The sequence below is a fragment of the Xenopus laevis genome, chromosome 7L (assembly GCF_017654675.1).
Source record: "Xenopus laevis strain J_2021 chromosome 7L, Xenopus_laevis_v10.1, whole genome shotgun sequence".
Taxonomy (NCBI): domain Eukaryota; kingdom Metazoa; phylum Chordata; class Amphibia; order Anura; family Pipidae; genus Xenopus; species Xenopus laevis.
Genome location: NC_054383.1, coordinates 28,280,003 through 28,300,765, shown reverse-complemented (window position 1 = coordinate 28,300,765; position 20,763 = coordinate 28,280,003). Strand labels below are relative to the sequence as shown.

Genomic DNA, 20,763 nt, shown 5'->3' with positions numbered 1-20,763 from the left:
TAGGACCAAGCACGATTGACCTATAATGGGCAGAGCAGGGGGTTATATAGCCAGACTAATGATTAACTCAGAATACCCATGATAAGATTGACAACAGGTGAAACAGGCCATATGTACTTGGGAATACAGGGATAACAATAGTAGTGAACCAGGACCATAAATGTCATATAAAGCAGAGGTAATACACACAAAACTGATAATACCAGGTCACTGATTCGAGCCCAGGCAGGATGTTAAAATATCACATTAAATGTTCAGAAGAACTTCAGGTTCAAACGAATATGGTCTGTTGCTTGAGTTCTTAATATAGTAACAATTTGTAGACCGGAGGTGATGAAATGTGGTACCATCATACTCAGTCATTCTGACATGTTAGACACATTGTATGACAACTACTATGCGCATTGTTGTCTGGTGAGTAACAGGTGCACTTGAGCCTCCACCATAGACCCTTGTGGTTTAGCTCGGCTGGTAAAAGCTTAATGTAGACCTGCCTCACCATGTGTGACAGCGCCAGACACAATTTCCCCATATAATTACTGCAGTGCTATTATAGCTGATGACTCTCACTGTCCAGTTTTCTGCGAGGCTGAAATGACTTGGGTATTACACAGCTGTGCTCCAATAGTAAGACTCAATGAAGCCGAAAGCATTACATGCGCTTTAGTAAAACACTAAATCATTACACAGTCCCCCGTGTTGACATTTCCTAAATGTAATGAATTGTGCCTTAATAACCTTGGTCCTTTGACTTCACAAGCACATCTGACAGGTCACTTTGTCTTTTTGTCTGGGGGGCTGTTAGCAAGTCATTTGAGGAAGTACTAATTGAGTAATGCCTGAGATCTTTATTCGGCTCTAAAAAGGGCACATGCTAAGGTGACCAGGCACAATACAATTTTAATATCAGTAACAAGGCACATTTTCCCTTCACTTTGCTTGCCTGGACCACTCTGGTATCTAGAAGGGAGATCTGAATTTTTCTCTGTACTACTGGCTAATACCTGTTTTATCATCTATGAATTGTACTTCTGTAGCTCAAGTCTTCTGTATGTTTCAGTGTTCAAGCACAGATAATCGTCTTATGGAAATCCAGTTATGCAGCATGACCCTCATAATAGAGAGCTCAGCTAAATGTTGATTCAGTGAGGATTTATGTCTCTTGTTGGACACCGGAGGAAACCTAATCTGTAAAGAGGCCTTTTTAAAGTGCTGTTATAAAGTGAAATTTAATAAGAACAACTCACAGCTCAGCCACGGATTTACAGGTTGACAGATAGTTCCATAGACATACAGCCACAGATAAAACTTGGCTTGTGGCAGACCTCAGATATGTGGCCATCAACATCATTTTGGTTTGCTGTATGCTAAAAACGTCTTTTAGAAACATTATAGGACCATCCAACCTGAAAAAAATAGATGCTCAAATAGGAATAATCATGTTGCAATGTGAGCAATTGTTTGACAGGAGTTACATATTTTGGAATTATCTTGGAGCTTATTATAAGTACCATTGCAAGCTAATGCCCATCACTTTAGGCTCAGAGAGGCGCACTGCACTTTATGGCTGGAATTATGATGCATGTAGGCTAAGTTTCCATCAAAGCTTTGTCTCTGATTTGTGCATGGCTGATAAGGCTCAGAAACCATTTCATATATAATTGTTAGTAATAGTTTTACCGCTTCTTATGAAGCAGTTTGTAATTTTGGTTTCGGTACTTGTTTTTTCTACAGGAGAAGGCCCATGTTCTTTTTTGTGCTGGCTCCAAGCCCCTTAGTGGGGTTTTTATAAATAATGTGCCCTGATCCCTGCCCATGACCCACCTATTCTTTGTGCAAAAATTGGGCAGAGACTTTTCTAAGGAACATCCAAACATCCTTCCTGTGGTGGTGTTCTCCTAAGACTAAAATGCTCCACATCTGACCTCTGTCCGACTCTACTTGTCAATATAATAAGGGGGGTAAAAAGTGGACATCCACTATTGTTTGTCATTTTTGTTCTAATTTTTGATCTGTATTCTATTCTATACCCGAGAGACTAGTCTGGCCAATCAGAAGTTATTTGAAATTAAATTATATACTTTTACTACTTGGTGGCACCATACATGGAGCAGTGTTTGTTAGACTATTTTAGTCCAAGTTGAAGGTTGAAGGTCCAACCATTGGTCAAGGACCCCTTAGCTCACAACAAGGTTCTAAATCTATGAAACCCCAAATCTAACCCTATTTACCTTCCATCTGGGCTTTTCGGTGGATCTAGAAGAGTAAATATGTATTCTCCCCTAAACGGCCTTGAGACTGAGCCCCCATGCTACTGCTTTGTATCCAGTAGGTGGAGAGGGAGTGTTACTGTGATTGCCGGAATGTGTCTACAGTACAAGTCTTAACATAGATGAATACCATGTTGGGATTCTCTAAAATATGTTAAAAATGCAATTTTTTTTTTTGCTTGACATGAAAGTGCTTTTATTCAGTAGTGATATGTAACTTTTTGAAGCGTTTCTTATACATAAAGCACTTCTGCGTATACTTTGCCTGGCACAGTGCCAGCTGATAGAATTATTAATAATGCTAGAATGAAGTGGAAACATAGGGCATGAGCGTGTGAGATGCATGGACTATGTAAATTATCTCCTGCCTCGTCTTCATAAATTTCTTATGCTAGCACTGGAATGTTTCTAGGGATCTCTCAAGACTTGCTTACTTCCTGAAATCTCATCACAGAGCTTAATAAATGAAAGAAACATGATAAAGCTCCATCAGAATATCAGAGTATGGAAATGATCAGGTCTCCCATTGAAGGACAGGGGCCAGGTAGACCTGAGATCCAGTTTGAAATACTTAGCATACTGTTCTGACAAGAATGATAGTTCATAGAAAGTGTAGGCTGGCCCTCAACGCTAACCTTTGTTTCACTTTTTTTTCCATAGACGCTTGGAGCTTAATGGTATCAAATCTGTTCCACCCGGTGCCTTTTCACCCTACAAAAAGCTGCGCAGAATGTAAGTAGAGTATGCAACGGAATACAAACAGCAGTGATTTATAGTTTCAAATGACGCTGACGTATATTCAGAACAGCCAACAATGGTACTAACACTGACCCAGCTGTATGCTACTTTTTCTACAAAAAAATACTGGCCATCCTATATTTTTATGTTTTTGCCTTATTGGCATCAAGAAACATTTTTACTGGCCATTGCTGTGTATTCGAAATTCCAGGACCTATTTTGAATCTCAGTCTGGATCTGGCTCTAAGCACTGAGGCTGCTGGGAGTTGCATTCCAGTATCTGAACTGAATACCCAGTGTTGTTAAGCAATGTCATTTCTCATTGACTATTTTTCTTCCTTTGTTTCAGAGACCTGAGCAACAACCAAATCTCGGAGATCGCCCCCGACGCTTTCCAGGGTCTTCGCTCTCTTAATTCCCTGTAAGCCAAATTCAGCCTGTGTGGTCAAGTAAAATTCAATTACAGAAAGAGCACATCACAAATATTCAAAATGTATGAGCTCATGTGGCGCGCTCGCAGACTTTCCTTATGTAAGGCAGATTTTAATCTTATTCTTGTGGCGGAATCATATTACCCCCTGTATTAAATGCCGTGTGTGTCATACTGGGAGAGTAAATATCTGCTATCAATGCTCACAGCTCTTGCAGCAATTGCATAAACCCAATTACCCCAGAAAGGGATCTTAATACAATGAGGTTTGGGATGGCTGCTCTGGAAGATGTGAATTTTAATGTGACTACTTTCTGCCGTCTGGAAACTGGAATTGATGAGATTTCGGCAGCTCTGCCCTTTCAGATTAATTAGAGCTTCATATAGGGAAAAACATAATTAAGCATTCTCCTTAAATACACAGTGATTTACAAAGCTGTAAAAACGGCCTTAAAGAAGTGGATCCTATTGATTGGCTCCAGTAGGGCTGCTTGGCTACAGCAGAAAACCTTGAGTGCTGCCTTGGATGTAAATAATGCAAATAAATCTTATTTATTCAAAGGGTAAAGTATAGTTTCTTCTTTGTGTATTTGTCTTAAACAGTTGGGTGCCCAGAACATTCTTTCCTTGTGCGTTGGCATTTTTACTTACATTTATATTTATACCTATGGCCAAACCTGGACTGGCAATCTGTGGGTTCTGGCAAATGCCAGAGGGGCTGCTATAAGGTGCCATAGAAAGTCAGTATTTAGTGGGCTGATGGGGGCTGTTTGGGCCTCTGTGTAGGCTGATTGGGCCTCTATGTACCTGAAATGCCAGGGCCTGTTTTAATTCTCAGTCCGGACCTGCCTATGGCATCTATTATCCAAAATGGGGTTTTCCGGAAAAGGAGTCTTTCCTTAATTTGGCATATGTTAAATCTGCTAAAATGTATTTAAACATTAAATGAACCCAACAGGCTTATTTTGCCCCAGTATGAATTGTTGCTGCTTATTTATCATCAAGTACAAGGTAATGTTTTATTATTGCAGAGAAAAAGCAAATCACTTTTAAAAATTATCATTAATCAATCAATTATCATCTCTATGGGAGATGGCCTTCCTGTAAACTCTCTGTACATTGGGGCTTTCGGATAAAGGATGCTATACCTGTATACATTTAGCCTGAAGCTTCCTTTTGGTTCAGAATTCAGCAACTTTTTGTATTTGTGGTAATCATATAAAAAGGTGATTCTCTCCAGAATATGTATTGACAGCAGTGGGGGGATTTTTTTTTAGGAGTTATGGCGCCATACTTTCAGCAGGGGGAAACCATAGCAGACAAAAAGGCTGAAGCCACCAATTGTGGAACAATGATAATAAACAGACCAGCTGAAAATTCTGGGGCATGTATATTAAATGAAAGTTGCCGGGCTGCACTAATTATAGGGTTTACCCCTACCCAGTCAAGGCCTAGGCAGTACAGGTATGGGATCCGTTAACCGGAAAACCATTATCCAGAAAGCACTGAATTATGGGTTGTCTGTCTCCCATAAACTTCATTTTAATCAAATAATTCAAATTTTAAAAATTATTTCATTTTTTCTCTGTAACAATAAAACAGTACCTTGTATTTGCTCCCAACTAAAATATAAGTTGATATTGAGTTTATTTAATATTTAAATGACAGCAACAGAGAGCCCTTATTGCTATATTCAGCAATATGGTCCCACTGCGAGAGAAAAATCTAGACCGACCAGGATTTGTAATCAATACATTTATATTTACAGCTTTTTAAAACTAGGACACTCCCATATTTGAGAGTTACATACTCAGCAAGGCCATGTGGCAGTTTTTATTAGGTTTTTCTATTCACCAGCACAGGTTCATTAAATAGTAAAAATTATATCTAATTTTACTTCAACAGAGCAGCCCTGTGTGCAGTTCAAAAATACAGATATGGAGATAATTAGTTTCTCTAAGCAGAATAACCTAAGGCCAGAGATTTTTCTAAACATTTATGGAAACATAAATTAGAAGCGAACTCTGCCTTTAAGTAGGGCAAATTTTCCTTATAACTGCCTGTTTAAGACAATAAAGCAGCATATTAAACCCTACCTATAAACCATGGTACTTTATCCCTTTAATTTCATCGTAGTTGAAACTTGGCATTGGCTGCCACTGAGCATCGGGCCGGGGATCCCCAGACTCTTCTCTGTATCTCCCATAACTCAGAATTCATTTCGCATACATATGGAGATCCACGCTAATTAATGTATCCGTGCATATTAGATATGGTGAAAGTTCGTCTGATGATTTGCTATTCCCTGCGGCCAGAGTGTATTTTTGGTTTGCCGGTCCTGAAGATGCCGTGGGCTACAACCAATTCCAATTATCAACACTGAAAAAAACTATAATAAGCAAACAAATTATCTGAGGATGTGTCATCTTGCATGGAGGCGAAAGCTTCATGTATTCACATGCAGTTATTAGGTTCCCATTTAACTCATTATTGTGGTTGTATTTCCACCTTGTTCTAGACTTTTCATAAACTTTGCTTTAAACTACGCAGCCCTGGCTCTGACAGTGCAGAACAGGGGCCCCCAACCTTTTTTTAACCGTGAACCGCATTCAAATGTAAAAAGAGTTGGAGAGCAACACAAGCATGAAAAAAGGTCCCTAGGGACAGGGTTGGACTGGCCCGACGGGACACTGGGAAAAAAACAGGTGGGCCCGACCCTTATGGGCCCCTGCCGGGCCAGACCCCTCTCCCGATTGAATTCATGCATCTGCGCATGCACGTGGCACCATAGGCGGAGGGGGGTCCTGGACAGCAGTCCCAGTGAGTCCCGGGCACCCCAGTCCAACCCTGCCTAGGGAAGTCTACTATGAGCTCTGATTGGCTATTTGGTAGCTCCTATGTAGACTAGCAGCCTACTGGATGTTCTACTTGACTGATCTAATTTTTATGCAATTAAAATTTGCCTCCAATCCAGGAATTCAAAAATAAGCACCTGCTTTGAGGCCACTGAGAGCAACATCCAGGGGCAGCCATTAGAGAGAAACAGGGGGTTCAACTGTATGGGGTCTTGTTATTAATGAGACCCTAGCACACTTTCTAATACTATTCAAGTAAATAAAAGTGGCCGCCAGATATTGTGTTGTGTATAATGATGTAGCTATTAAATTCGCCTGGCACAAATGTGCAGCGAATTTCCGCATTCCGAATAAATCCATGAATCTCCCGTGAAAATTTGCAAGCGTCAATTTCCGATTATTTTCCTGGAAAATGTTCGAATTTCATAATTTTTTTATGAAAACGCTTGAATTTCATAACTTTTTTGTGAAAACTTTCGAACTTTCCGCATTTTGCGAAGCGAAACGGGACCAATTCCACAGCTAGTCCCAGTGCCGGAATAGGTACATAGACTGGTTCCATTGCTAACCATACTCTTGGAGAGGTGGGGTTTATAAAAACCAATAAGTGCAGCTAGAACAATGAAAACAAAAATGTGATTGGAAAACAGGGTATATGCCCTTCTCTTATAAATCAAACCCCCATGTTCAGACTTTGTATAAGCGCCATTAAAAACTGTCTGCATACTTAACTTATTCTATGTCTGTGACTTGCCCCATGTCTGTACTTAAACCACTTAATATGGTTCATGTTTAATTGGTGTCCAACACTCTTGTGGACATACTGAAAGGTTGTCTTCTAAACACTAACAAAATTCTCGGTTTTTTTTCAGGGTTTTATATGGCAACAAAATTACAGACCTTCCCAAAGGTGTGTTTAGTGGTCTTCATGCCTTGCAGCTGCTGTAAGTAATGTTTTACCCTCAGTTGGGTTATTTTGATGAATGTACCCAGAACCCTCCTCTGCACCTGATGTGTGAGAGGAATAAAACAAACTGTCAGTTCCTGTAGCAAAAGTATGTGATATAGACATAATTTGTAGGACTGATGATACTTTCATCCTATTCAGACTTGTTTGTGTATAATTGGTTTCCATTATACAAAGCCAAAGGCACGTGCTCCTCGTAGCAACACCTGGGAAGAACAGTTACACACAGGTCTATTTCTCCATTGGCCCCTGTATGGACTCAAAACAGTCATTTTACCCCTCATATACAGGTTCAAAACTTTCGTCCAAAGACAGTACTGCCATAACTTTTTGTAAGGTCATTTGTCAATAAATCCTCTTTCCAGGGTCTGTCCCCAAACATTTTATGAATGGACATTGTTCTCTATTCACCTATACCTCAGTCAATCACACCATTTCATCATAATGCTAAGGTATTGTGATATATCATCACATCATGTGGCCCAGGGACTAAATGCGAGATAGTATAAGCCACTACTTACTTTTCTCTAAAAGATTGTATCACTATGGCTTTTCAACATCTAGATATGTGAAGTGGGAAGGAGCACACCAAAATGTCCAGGCAATGCCTTAATTCATATGCAGATTTATTGAGTGCACAAGCTTTCGGGGTCAGAACCCCTTCCTCAGGTGCAATACAACATCTAGCAACACTTATAAGGGGTAGATTTATTAAATTGTCGAATGGTAAATGCAAATTTGTATTTTCAAATAAAGTTTTTGGTCAAAACTCTCAAATTCGAATTGTGAATTATCCAAACTCGATTCAAATTTTAATTCGAATTTCAAGGTTTATCAAACCTATACCCTGGGAATAATTCGAATTCAACTATTCGCCACCTTAAACCTGCCAAGTTCATGTTTAAAGGAATAGTTCAGTGTGAAAATAAAAACTGGGTAAATAGATAGGCTGTGCAAAATAAAAAATGTTTCTAATATAGTTAGTTAGCCAAAAATTTAATATATAAAGGCTGGAGTGACTGGATGTCTAATAAAACAGCCAGAATCCAACTTCCTGCTTTTCAGCTCTATAACTCTGAGTTAGTCAGCGACTTGAAGGGGGGCCACATGGTACATTTCTGTTCAGTGAGTTGGTAATTGATCCTCAGCATTCAGCTCAGATTCAAAAGCAACAGATATGACCCATGTGGCCCCCCCTCAAGTCTCTGATTGGTTACTGCCTGGTAGCCAGGGTAACCAGTCAGTGTAAACCAAGAGAGCTGAAAAGCAGGAAGTAGTGTCCTGACTGACTTGTTATACATCAAATCACTCCAGCCTTTATACGTTACATTTTTGGCTAACTAACTATATTAGAAACATGTTTTATTTTGCACAGACTATCTATTTACCCAGTTTTTATTTTCACACTGAACAATTCCTTTAAGTCAATGGGAGAGGTCATGTGACCAATTTGAAGATGTTATTAGCCTTTCTGACATTCAAGGTTTTTTTCGGAAAAAAAACTCGATTTGAGTTTAGTCCAATTTCATTTGAGTTTTCGGGTCGGTAATATTCGTAGATATTCAAATTTTTTCTTAAACAACCTCACTATCGAATTTCGAGTATATTCAAATTTATAAGAGTTGAAACAAACTCACATGAATTTGAAATTCCACCTTTGATAAATGGGCCTCTTATTGATTCTGGCATGATGTCATGGTGAATGTAGGTAACTATGTTCCCCTAATCCCCGGTATGGGTCTATCAGTTCATCTGAAATTTTATTTAACTAGAATCATGACAATTTTTGATGCTTGAATTGATCCTCACATTATTCATGCTTAATTCCACTTGAATTTGTTCACCTTGAACCTGTTTTATTTTCTTTTTTGTCCGATTTCATTTCATTCAGACAGTTAAAGGGGTAATTCACCTGCGAATTTACTCATTAGATAACTCATTTAGATAATGTTTGCTTTCAAAAATTTGCACTTGGGTCCTTCTTACCCTAGCAGCCAGGTTGTGGTTTAATGGAAGACCAGGAGATGGGAGATGTAAGAAGGCTGGTGTTAAAATCAGGAGCAACCCCAGTCAAAATACACTGACTTGTATTGATTGCAAGCACTTGTGGTCTTCATATCATGCTAGTTCTGTAACAGTTGTTTAATTTAAAGTTCATATTTGTTATTATCTGTTAGTATTCAGTTAGTCTATACCTTTATGTATATGAGACCACCACCCAAAGTTTCAGAAGCAAATTTATATCTTTTGCACCCCCGGGTCAGCTGGCAAAGCACCTCCCCTCAGTGATTTGACAGCAATTTGCATCTTCAACCCAGTTCCCAGTGCGGCTCCTTTCTTCCAATACAGTCCGTGGGTGGCATGTGATCCCTAAAATCCAGGCCTTCATGCTTTTATAGGACTAAACGTGGGCATACATTATAAGACCCTCTTGGAGGTCACAAAATGAGTGGATCTTTACCCAATATTTCTATACATTGGGCCAATTCTGCATATGGGGGCCTAGGGGAACCTGTTATGAGAGCAATGATTTTGTTCATTAATCCGCATTTGTCTCCCATTGATCCCATTGTTTATATCTGATTGCAGACTTCTCAATGCCAACAAAATAAACTGCATCAGAGCTGACACCTTCCAGGACTTACAAAACTTGTCGCTTCTGTCACTTTACGACAACAAGATTCAGAGTTTGGCCAAAGGCACCTTTGCTGCTCTCCGTGCTATCCAGACTCTGTAAGTACCGATGTTGTATGAGAGTGTTCATTCAAAATTCCCTTCAATAGAATCCCCCCCCCCAGGGATAATGATCACTGCAATATTCTCAGAGAAAAAGTCAAGACATCTGGCACCACTAGAAACTACTTCCCACACAAGGCACTTGTGATGTGTATGCTGACAAAAATTTGACACTTACCTGCCCAGTCCCTACCCTCACCAGACCCGAACCCGGCTGGGACCACCATTTATAGACCTGCACCTGATCTGCCCATCTCTGACATCACAAAAGGAATGGGGCAGATATGCACCTATAAATGGAGGCTGCCGGAACCAAAAGCTGTAAGTAAAGGTGGCCGTGGACGCACCTTTAATATCGTACAAAGCAAATTTCCGTACGATATTTGGTGCGTTTAGTGGGAGACGATATCAGTAGAAGTCTCGGCTCTCGGCACCCGAATATTGGCCATTGTTAGTGCTGAATCGTCAGCTCAACACATGTGTATTGAAGCGAACAATCTTTCCTGGAAAGATCTTTTCCAGGAAAGATCATAATTGTTACTTCTATGGCCACCTTAAGGCAGAACTCAACCTGAACCCGCCCACAAGCCACAAAAAAGTGTGTGGAAGTTGACCTGAACCTGCGGGCCGGCCAAATCACTATAAAGTACTGGGGAGCCCTGTACTTTCTGTCTGCTACATGGCCTCCTTGTTCCTGATAACACTTTGCTCTGCACCATGGATACAAGTGTTCCATACATTTCCATAGGACTTGGGCCCTAAACATTCTAACACTTGGTAAATGAACCTTCTTGAGTGGCATTGCCCTTGAATTAAAGAAGAAAATGACACATCACCATTCCCTTAAAAACATATCAATCACATACAGTCCTACCATACTAACGCTGTTGCTTATTCTTTCATTATTACAAACCGTAGTCCCTAATCCTTTCAGAGCAGATGTAATATATCAATAAACCTTCTATCTAGACACTTGGCACAGAATCCTTTTATCTGCGACTGCAATTTGAAGTGGCTAGCAGACTTTTTGAGAACAAACCCCATTGAGACGAGTGGAGCACGTTGTGCAAGCCCCCGGCGACTCGCCAACAAACGCATTGGCCAGATAAAAAGCAAGAAGTTCAGATGTTCAGGTAACTCAAACTCAACTAACAAAGAAACTCTGGGCTCAGTGGATTAGGAGGCCTTGTTACTGTAATGCTTTTTGCTGGTTGATTCTTGCAGTGTGCAGGCTGTTTCCCTAAATGCCTCATAGTTCCCCATGCTCACACAAACCTCACTTTATTTAGTTGTTGCTGGACAGCAGTAAGACTCTAAGAACCAAAGGGATTGTGGGTAATGTCATGTGACTGACCGAACATAAGTTAATGGAGGGATGGGGTCACTAAAAAATGAAACGCAAATAGTTTTATAACACAATTACATTGTGAAAAATAAAGGAACCCAGTTTTAAATCTGCTTATCTTGTTACCACTATACATAGACCTATCCTTGTTGAAGGTGAATTCACTGTAAGTCGCTTGGACTCACCTTTGTTCTACGTTAATAAACTCTGCCGCTATTTCCTTTCCTAAACCACATAACAAGTCATAAGAAGATGACAAAGAAGTAACTTCTCAAAGTAGAAACCTAATAACATATCATTATGCAAGCATCATTTTAAACTTGATAAACTACAAGCAGAGGAATATCATGCTCTTTAATTATGTAACAAGAGAAGCAGAGTGAAACTGGGAGAGAATTGAGCAATTCTTCTTCTTCTTATGAGCCTGGGCATCCTGCTCTACTGATGAGGGGGGTTGAAGGAATCTGTCTGGGTTTATAGTGGACTGGACAGCTCTTAGACTTATGGAGCACCCTAAACCCTGTACTCATCATGCTGCTCATATTAATAATACAGCATCCATGGAGAACAATGGGGTTATTGCAAGAGCACTATGGGAACACTATAGTTCTCATTCTAATAAGCACTTGGGCTTGGCTGTGCCTAGCAGCGTATTGAAAATCTGGTTCTAAATGCAGAGCACAGTACAAATGGATGGCATACAACATCGGCATTGTGTAGGTGGCAGGAGAGGAGACACCTAGGTAGGGATGAACCAAATCCACTATTTTGGATTCGGGCAAATCCTTTGCGAAAGATTCAGGCGAATCCTTAGCGAAAGATTTGGCCGAATACCGAACCGAATCTGAATCCTAATTTACATATGCAAATTAGGGGTGGGAAGGGGAAAATATTTATTACTTACTTGTTTTGTGACAAAAACTCACACAATCTCCCTCCCGCCCCTAATTTGCATATGCAAATTAGGATTCGGATTTGGTTCGACTGGCCAGAAGGATTCGGCCGAATCCTGCTGAAAAATGCCAAATCCTGAACCGAATCCTGGATTCGGTGCATCCCTACACCTAGGTGCTTCCCCCATGTGGCCAGCTCATGAATATAGGACTGATCAATGCAGGCAGTGCTGTATTAATGAGGGAAAGCAGATTTGATGTACTCCATTATGGAGTACAGAGACTGGAGGCAATTTTTTAAAATGCAGGGGCAGGAAACAAAATGCAAAAACCATGGCAGATTGTTCCAATTTTTTCACTTTGAACCTTGCCCCTGCTCTTAATAATCATATATACAAAGTTATTGCAGCACACTGGGGAATCTGAAAAGTACTTAGATTTCAGTTTATGGGCTCATAATAAAGACATACACCAAAACGGCAAAGTTTCAAGCGGCACTGAACTGTAGGTGTGATTAGGTTGATACACTGCCCAGCAACTGATATACCTATAAAGGTATAGATATATAGGGCTCTCCAACCTTATGTTCACATTTGAGTTAACTTTTACAATGTTACAGAATGGCCAATTCTAAGCCACTTTTCAATTGATTTTCATTATTTTATTCTAATAGTTTTTAAATGATTTGATTTCTTCTGACTCTTTCCAGCATTTAGATGGGGGGGGTCACTGACCCCATCTAAAAACAAATGCTCTGTAAGGCTACAAATTTAATGTTGTTGCTACTTTTTATAACTCGTCTTTCTATCCAGTTTTATTATTATTACAGAGAAGAAGGAAATCATTTTTAAAAATTCAGATTATTTGGATAAAATCGAGTCTATGGGAGACGGCCTTTCCGTAATTGGGAACTGTCTGTCTAGATAACAGGTTTATGGATAATGGATCCCATACCTGTATATAGAAAAGGGATTATTTAGGATCTCCCCAAATTGAAACTCCTGTCCCTTTATCATATGATAGATTGTTATATATCTGTATATAGTGTTCAGGGATACTCATAGTGTGAGTATCATAGAGTATTTGTGTGCCCCTTTTAGTTGCGTTTGTGTGTAAAACACGACATCAAAGTATTAATACGCAACCTTTTCTCTTTACAGCAAAAGAACAATATTTTATTCCAGGTATGTCATCTTTAATATATGGGAATCATAGAGGGTTTCAGATTGTACTTTAATTTGGCTGCCTTGATGAATGTGGCACATTTGTAATCTTGTTAGACTATAGAAAATCAATAGCAATGCAGCGCCTCACATCAAGTTTAAAATATTGTTTAATATCCTAACAATTTGTTAAGCATTTGTAATCAGACCCACAACCTGGTTTGGGCACTGCTGCTCCTAAACAAATAGATTTAACTGCACGGCAATTAGGGAGAGAATGAAAGAAAATGACTGGCTGTGCATGGCGAAACCCAAGGCGAGATGTTATTTCCTTGTATGAGCAAAGTGCCGCACAAGCTCACGATCATGAAGGACAAATTGCATCACAAAATAAAGGCAACGGAGAACACGTCATTGTGTATTCAGTTCTTTTGCTGTAATGCAAATCTATAATTGCCACATACAATAGCAAGTTGAATAGGCGACACATAATTGTTAAATAGTATTGATTCCTTAATAACGCATTTGCTTAATGAGTCGCATGCGTATTCTATGGGAACAGTATTTATTAAACTTTCTAAATAATAGCCACCTGCTGGCAGAAGTGCCTGACAGTGGCATAACTATAGAGGAAGCTTCCCTAGCCGTTCTCTTACCTTCAGCGAGGAAGCTAGGATAGTGGGTGGAGTCTGGGTGGGGGTGGGCGGAGTCTGGGCAGGGAGTAGGCGGAATCTGGGCGGGAAGTGGGCGGAGGCATGAAGTGAACGGGAGGATGGGGATTGGAGTGTGCTGGGCCCCTCTGAAGATTTGTTTACACACTGGCATTAAAAAGAAAAACTGTTTCCCATTAAAGTCGATGGGAACGGTTGAGAAATTCTCATTGCTTTGGTTCTCACTGAACCACAAAAAAAAACCTGCAGATGACTGGTTCCCATTGAAGTCAATAGCTGGTTTTTGGACACTTCTCTACTGGTGGGACAGAGATACCAGAGGCCCACCAGAAAACCTTAGACTGTGGGCCCACTTTCCAAACTATTATACCTCCTCTCCTCACTCAACCTCTTTATTCTCCTACAGTGGAATGTAATAAAAGTCGCAAAGAGCAAAACAATTCGCACCTATAAGACTAAAAATCCACATCTCGCAATGTAATATTGTTCCTTAAACTGTTATTGCATTGCGAATTTTAATTGCGCATTGCGAATTTTAATTGCGCACTCATAAGAAGTGCTTGAAGGTGTCGTAATCTTTTGGAGCAAACACAACGACTTTTTCAGTAAGAAGTTTTATTACATTGACTGCGCATTGGCGCAAACGATAAAATTCGCAAATGGTCTTTCACTGTCGGAAGTGGTCGCTAAACAGTTTCCGGGCTCGCAAAAGCTATATTAAATTCGCACAAAGCAAAATTTGTTCGCGCAAAGGCATAACTTTTCGCATTGCGAATAGTTTTTCCGTTAGCGATTTTTATTACATTCCCCCGCTAGTCTCTTTTCTCTACATACTATACTTTATTCTTCCATTATTAAGCCTCTTTGTTCCTCTCTTTTATGAACAAGAGGCCCACCGACACCTGGGCCCACCGGGAGTTTTCCTGATATTCCGGTGGGCCAGTCCGACACTGCCATGAGCCATATCCCTCCCAAGCCAGAGCAAAGCATTAGTGTGAAGGTGACTTGCAAAAGCTTTCACAAAAAATCCTATATTACAATGTTGCAGACAGTTATATTTCATACTCATAAACACGTCAGGAAGGATGTGGCCATTCCTGGCATCACAATCAGCACCATATAAATTTTTTCCCATAGATTTTTTCCCCCTTTTATTTCAGGCAATATATTCACAGCTGAGTACCCTTCCATGAAAATGCTAATTATTTTCTCTTTATAGGGACAGAGGATTATCAGCTGAATAGTGAATGTAACAGCGATGTTGTGTGTCCCCCCAAGTGCCGATGTGAATCCAATGTGGTGGATTGCTCTAACCTGAAGCTTACCAAGATCCCAGAACGTATTCCTCAATCCACAGCAGAGCTGTCAGTATAGCAGCCCAACTGCAAATCTCATATGTCAATAATCACAATATGTATCTAACTCACTTACACTCTCCAGTCTATTCTATTTGCTATTTGCAGAACATAGCTACAGTTTCAAATGAATGAGTGTTAAAATATAAATAAACCCTAACAATTAATATGGCTGAAAATGCCATATTCTTAATACTGAATGTATTGCACCAGCCTTAAGTTTCAGCTTGTCAATAGCAGCAATGATCCAGGACTTCAAACTTGTCACAGGGGGTCACCATCTTGGACACTCACATGCTCAGTGGGCTCTGAGCAGCTGTTGAGAAGCTAAGCTTAGGGGTTGTTGCAAATTATCAAGCAGAAAATGAGGTTGGCCTGTAATATAAGCTGATGCTACAGGGCTGATTATTAAATTCTGATGCTAATTGCACTGGTTTCTGTGCTGCCACGTAGTAATTATCTGTATTTATTACTAATCAGCCTTATATTGTGACATTTCTATTCTATGTGTACTGTATATTGTGAGTGGGTCCCTAAGCTCAGTAAGTGACAGCAGCACAGAGCATGTGCAGTGAATCAGCAGAAAAGAAGATGGGGAGCTACTGGGGCATATTTGGAGACACAGATCTTTACTGCTAAAGGGCTGTGGCTGCCTTGGGCTGGTACAGAAGCCCAAAACATAATGTACAACATTTCTACCTACTTCTTTACTTAAGCTTTAGTTCTCCTTTAAATCTGGGAATAAAATGAGTAGTGTAACAGATATGATTTGATGTATTGCTTGTTCCCATCTCTCGTACTAATGTGATTATCTCTCGTCTTCCTATTCTTCTGTTCACGGGAGTTTTCTATTCTTCATGGAACAATTAAGAATGCAAACTCATTAGGGACTAAATGCGGCTTTATATATATATCAGGATTTCTCCTTTATCACGTGTGATAAAGGGATTAACCTAAAAATATATGATGAAGCCAATAAAGAAATTTATTTGTGGGAATCCAGTCCATCTTTGTGCTGGTACAGGTATGGGATTCGTTATCCGCAAACCCGTTATCCAGAAAGATCGGAATTACGAAAAAGGCTGTCTCCCATAGACTCCATTTTATCCAAATAATCCAAATTTTTTAAAAAGATTTCTGCTCTGTAATAATAAAGCAGTACCTTGTGCTTGATCCGAACTAAGATTTAATTAATCCACGCTGGAAGCAAAACCAGCCTATTGGGTTTATTTAACGTTTACGTGATTTTCTAGTCGATTTAAGGCATGAAGATCCAAATTACGGAAAGATCCGTTATCCGTAAAACCCCAGGTCCTGAGCATTCGGGATAACAGGTCCCATACCTGTACCAATAAGGAAGATTTTCACTAGAGGGTCCTCATGCACATGCAATGCAAGTTTGGGGTGCATGTGGAGCTAGGGGGGTGCAAAAGATTCAATTTTAGGGATGGTTTATTTCACAAAGAAGAGCGATTGGCAAATTTGTCCCATTTTCAGTTTGCCGAAACGATAATTTTGACTACTGTGTTAATTTTGACGCAGGCATTAAAGTCAATGGGCGTACAAATAATGTTGACGCGCGACAGTTTTGATGCTAGCGACTATTCCGATGCTTGTCAAAATCAGCGAATTTCCGCCAACAAATTTTTGCGGCAGTTTCGTGAATTTATTTGGCAGTGGCGAAACGTGGAAATTCAACACGTCGTATTTATTCTCCCAACACTAGAGTATAACAGTGAAAATAGGGCTCATCTCACCACACTAGAGGGAAATTTCACTGCTCTCTAGATGTTTAGTACTGTAGATGTTCACACATTGATTAATACGTCTCTAAATACACTTTACAAGTAAACAGGGAGCTGGAGAGTTCCCCACTATTTTCACTCTTGTCTAAATATACCCAGAAATGGATGTTATCAAATGTTGGTAAATGTTGAGGGTTCTTCTCAAATACCCATCGTGGCACCGTTTTCTTTAAAGAGAAAAAAATCTGTGGGGAAAAAAAGCTGTTTCACAGAGTTCTTTATAACATGTACATGTGTTTATTCAGGTTCATTTTCTTGTTTTCATGATACAGGCGCTTGAACAACAATGAAATTGCTGCCCTTGAGGCCACTGGTCTTTTCAGAAAACTCCCACATCTCAAGAAAATGTGAGTAAATGTGCTAATAAAATGATCTCTTTAAAGGGCAACTAAACACTGCTGTTCTGCTGTTGAATGATGCTTTGTACAATAAAAATGCTGGCATTTATTATTATTATTATGAATAATGATAATAATAACACATATTTTTAAAGGGCCATTAAGCCACATCCCAGTTAGAGATTTATTAAACTCTCTAGGCAGTGAGAAGAGAACCTCTTAAGATTAAGTGGGTCTAAGATTTAAGATTTTAAATATTAAAGAGGAGGGCATAATATAAATATAGTTTTGGGTGCTGATTACAAACATAGGTGCCAGACTGCCGATAGCAACTATTCAGCAATTCATTTTGAACAGTATACTACATGTTGGAAAATGAAAGTTCTGATTAGTTGCTATTGACAGTTGCATAAATTAACCCTACAATAATTTTATAGATATAGATATTTTCACTTATCCTTAATACAGAGCCAAACAATATGGTTGTTTTACAGCAGCTGAATAGAAATGGATTTTTTTTTAAATATTTTTTCTATAGAAACCTGAGCAACAACAAAATTTCCGAAATAGAAGATGCGGCGTTTGAAGGGGCTGCATCTGTCAGCGAGTTACATCTGACTGCCAATCATTTGGAGTCGGTCCGAAGCGGCATGTTCCGGGGCCTGGAAGGACTGAGGACGATGTAAGTGTTGCAAAAGCTTGAGCCTCTCATATAGACACCCTTCCAATCTGTAATACAGGTATGGGATCCCTTATCCGGAGCTTTCAACAAAGCTCTGAGTTATGGGAAGGCCATCTCCCATAGACTCATATTTAAATCAAATAATTACATTTTTTTAAATCAATTTTCTTTTTCTCTGTAACAATAAAACAGTACCTTGTACCTCAATCTCAACTAAAAAATAATAAATCCTTATTGGTGCAAAACAATCCAATTGCGTTCATTTAGGGGCAGATTTATCAAGGGTCGAATTTCGAAGTAGAAAAAGCTTTAAATTCGAGCATACTTCAACTTCGAAATTACTTCGAATTCCCTATAATTCACTTCGACCCTTGATAAATCTGCCACTTATTGTTTATTTTAAGTAGACTTAAAGGGGTGGTTCACCTTTGAGATAACTTTTAGTATGATCTAGAGAGTGATTTTCTGAGACAATTTGCAATTGGTTTTAATTTTTTATTCTTTTTTATTTATCTTTTTATTGAGCGGCTCTTCAATTTGCATTTTAAGCAATCTGGTAGCTAGGGTCCAAATTCCCCTAGCAACCATGCATTGATTTGAATAAGAGACTGGAATATGAATAGGAGAGGCCTGAGTAGAAAGATTAGCAATATAAATTAGCATTAACAAAAACCAAGTGAAAAATGCTTAGAATTGGCCATTTTATAACATACTAAAAGTCACCTTAAAGGTGCCCCCCCTTTAAAGTATGCTCCCAAGCATTCTGGATAACAGGTCCCATACTTGTACCTGTATTTTCTTTTATCTATGTATTTCTTTCCTACAAAGTAGCTCTGTACATTCAGGGGCAGATTTACTTATGGTCGAAGTTAAATCCTTCGACTTCGAATATCGAAGTCGAAGGATTTACCGCAATTCGTTCGATCGAACCATCGATCGAACGATTTTTCTTCGCCAAAAAAAAGATTGGAAAGCCTATGGGGACCTTCCCCATAGGCTAACATTGACTTCGGTATGTTTTAGGTGGCGACCTAGGGGGTCGAAGTTTTTTTTAAAGAGACACTTCGACTATCGATTGGTCAAATAGTCAAACGATTTTTAGTTCAAATCGTTCGATTCGAAGTCGTAGTCGAAGGTTGAAGTAGCCAATTCGATGGTCGAAGTACCCAAAAAAAACATTCAAAATTCGACGTTTTTTTTATTCTATTCCTTCACTCAAGCTAAGTAAATGGGCCCCTCAGTATTAAATATTGTATCGGCCAATCAAAATACAAATCAGGGCCAAGCAAAGCCTGACAACAAATAGGGTTGCCACCTTTTGTAGAAAACAAATTCTAGCCTTCCTATCTATTTTTTTCTTATTAAATAACATTGGCAACAAGCATCATTTTTATTCGTTACATGGCAACACTACCAATGGGTCTGAATTTAGAAATAGAGTCAGTTTACATCGCTTTGCTGCAGTTTTTTTGCAATGAACTTTGTGGTCAGTATTATAGAAATGTTATGCACAAGCATCTGTGACCATAATGAGGATCAATAACTGGGGCAGAGCTGGAATTGTGCTGGCAGAGTACAGAAATCAAACATAAACTGTAGCACCTGGGGATGTGTCCATTTAGCGAATGAGATTTAACGAGTTTAGGCTATTTCTGTGCAAAGTTAGGCCATGTCTAATGCCAATTACCCCAGAATTTTACCTCTCATTACAGTAAATTGCTTACAAATCCGCTGTGAACAAACAGTGTTTTACTGATAATTAGTTTCCTGCTAAAACTAATATTATTGTCAATTCAATTTCCACTGGCAGTCATGCCTGTAATGTAACTAATAGTTTTTTTTTCTTCGTTTCCTCCTTGCAGAATGCTTCGGAATAACCGGGTCAGCTGTGTCCATAATGACAGTTTCACTGGCCTGAGGAACGTCCGCCTTCTCTCTTTATATGATAACCAGATCAGCACCATCACCCCAGGAGCATTTGACACTTTGCAGTCACTTTCTACTCTGTGAGTAGTGCAAATATCTATGTGCCACACCAGGGGCCACTGTCTGATGCCCAGGTCTAATATAATTGGCATCAGGGATCAAAGTTAAGGTGCTAGAGTGACTCCTTGGTGTTTATCTTTGCAACTGATCTGTTTATTCTGGTTTACCCTTCTATTACTCCTCTTTTTTCCAGCTTTACATGTAAGCAACTATCTGGTTGTTAGTAATAGTGGAACTCTGGAATGATCTACTGATGAATAAAGCATCAGATTGTAACATACTAAGACCTACTATGCCCTTTATTAGCTTAGTTGCTTTTTTCTTTCCTTTTTCTTTTCTTGCACTGGTTTGCTTTTAAGTACAAGTTGACCATACATGGGTAAACATAGACTGCTGACTTGACCTCTCCAGACAGAGTAAAGGTGGCCATACACGGGCCGATAAAAGCTGCCGACAGACCGAGTCGGCAGCTTATTGGCCCGTGTATGGGGCCCCCCGACGGGCTTCCCCGATCGAGATCTGGCCGAAA

At 39.6% G+C, this 20,763-nt stretch overlaps 1 protein-coding gene across 1 annotated transcript in view; it reads left to right on the top strand.

The window, feature by feature from the left end:
- LOC108695757 (slit homolog 1 protein) overlaps positions 1 to 20,763 on the top strand; it is a 242,367-nt gene that overhangs the window by 178,536 nt on the left and 43,068 nt on the right. Inside the window, exons 10-19 of the mRNA XM_041568709.1 lie at positions 2,931 to 3,002; positions 3,358 to 3,429; positions 7,166 to 7,237; positions 9,850 to 9,993; positions 10,966 to 11,129; positions 13,395 to 13,418; positions 15,288 to 15,432; positions 17,501 to 17,575; positions 18,105 to 18,248; positions 20,111 to 20,254. Of these exons, the coding sequence (XP_041424643.1) occupies positions 2,931 to 3,002; positions 3,358 to 3,429; positions 7,166 to 7,237; positions 9,850 to 9,993; positions 10,966 to 11,129; positions 13,395 to 13,418; positions 15,288 to 15,432; positions 17,501 to 17,575; positions 18,105 to 18,248; positions 20,111 to 20,254 (1,056 nt within the window). The remainder of the gene's footprint in view (positions 1 to 2,930; positions 3,003 to 3,357; positions 3,430 to 7,165; positions 7,238 to 9,849; positions 9,994 to 10,965; positions 11,130 to 13,394; positions 13,419 to 15,287; positions 15,433 to 17,500; positions 17,576 to 18,104; positions 18,249 to 20,110; positions 20,255 to 20,763) is intronic.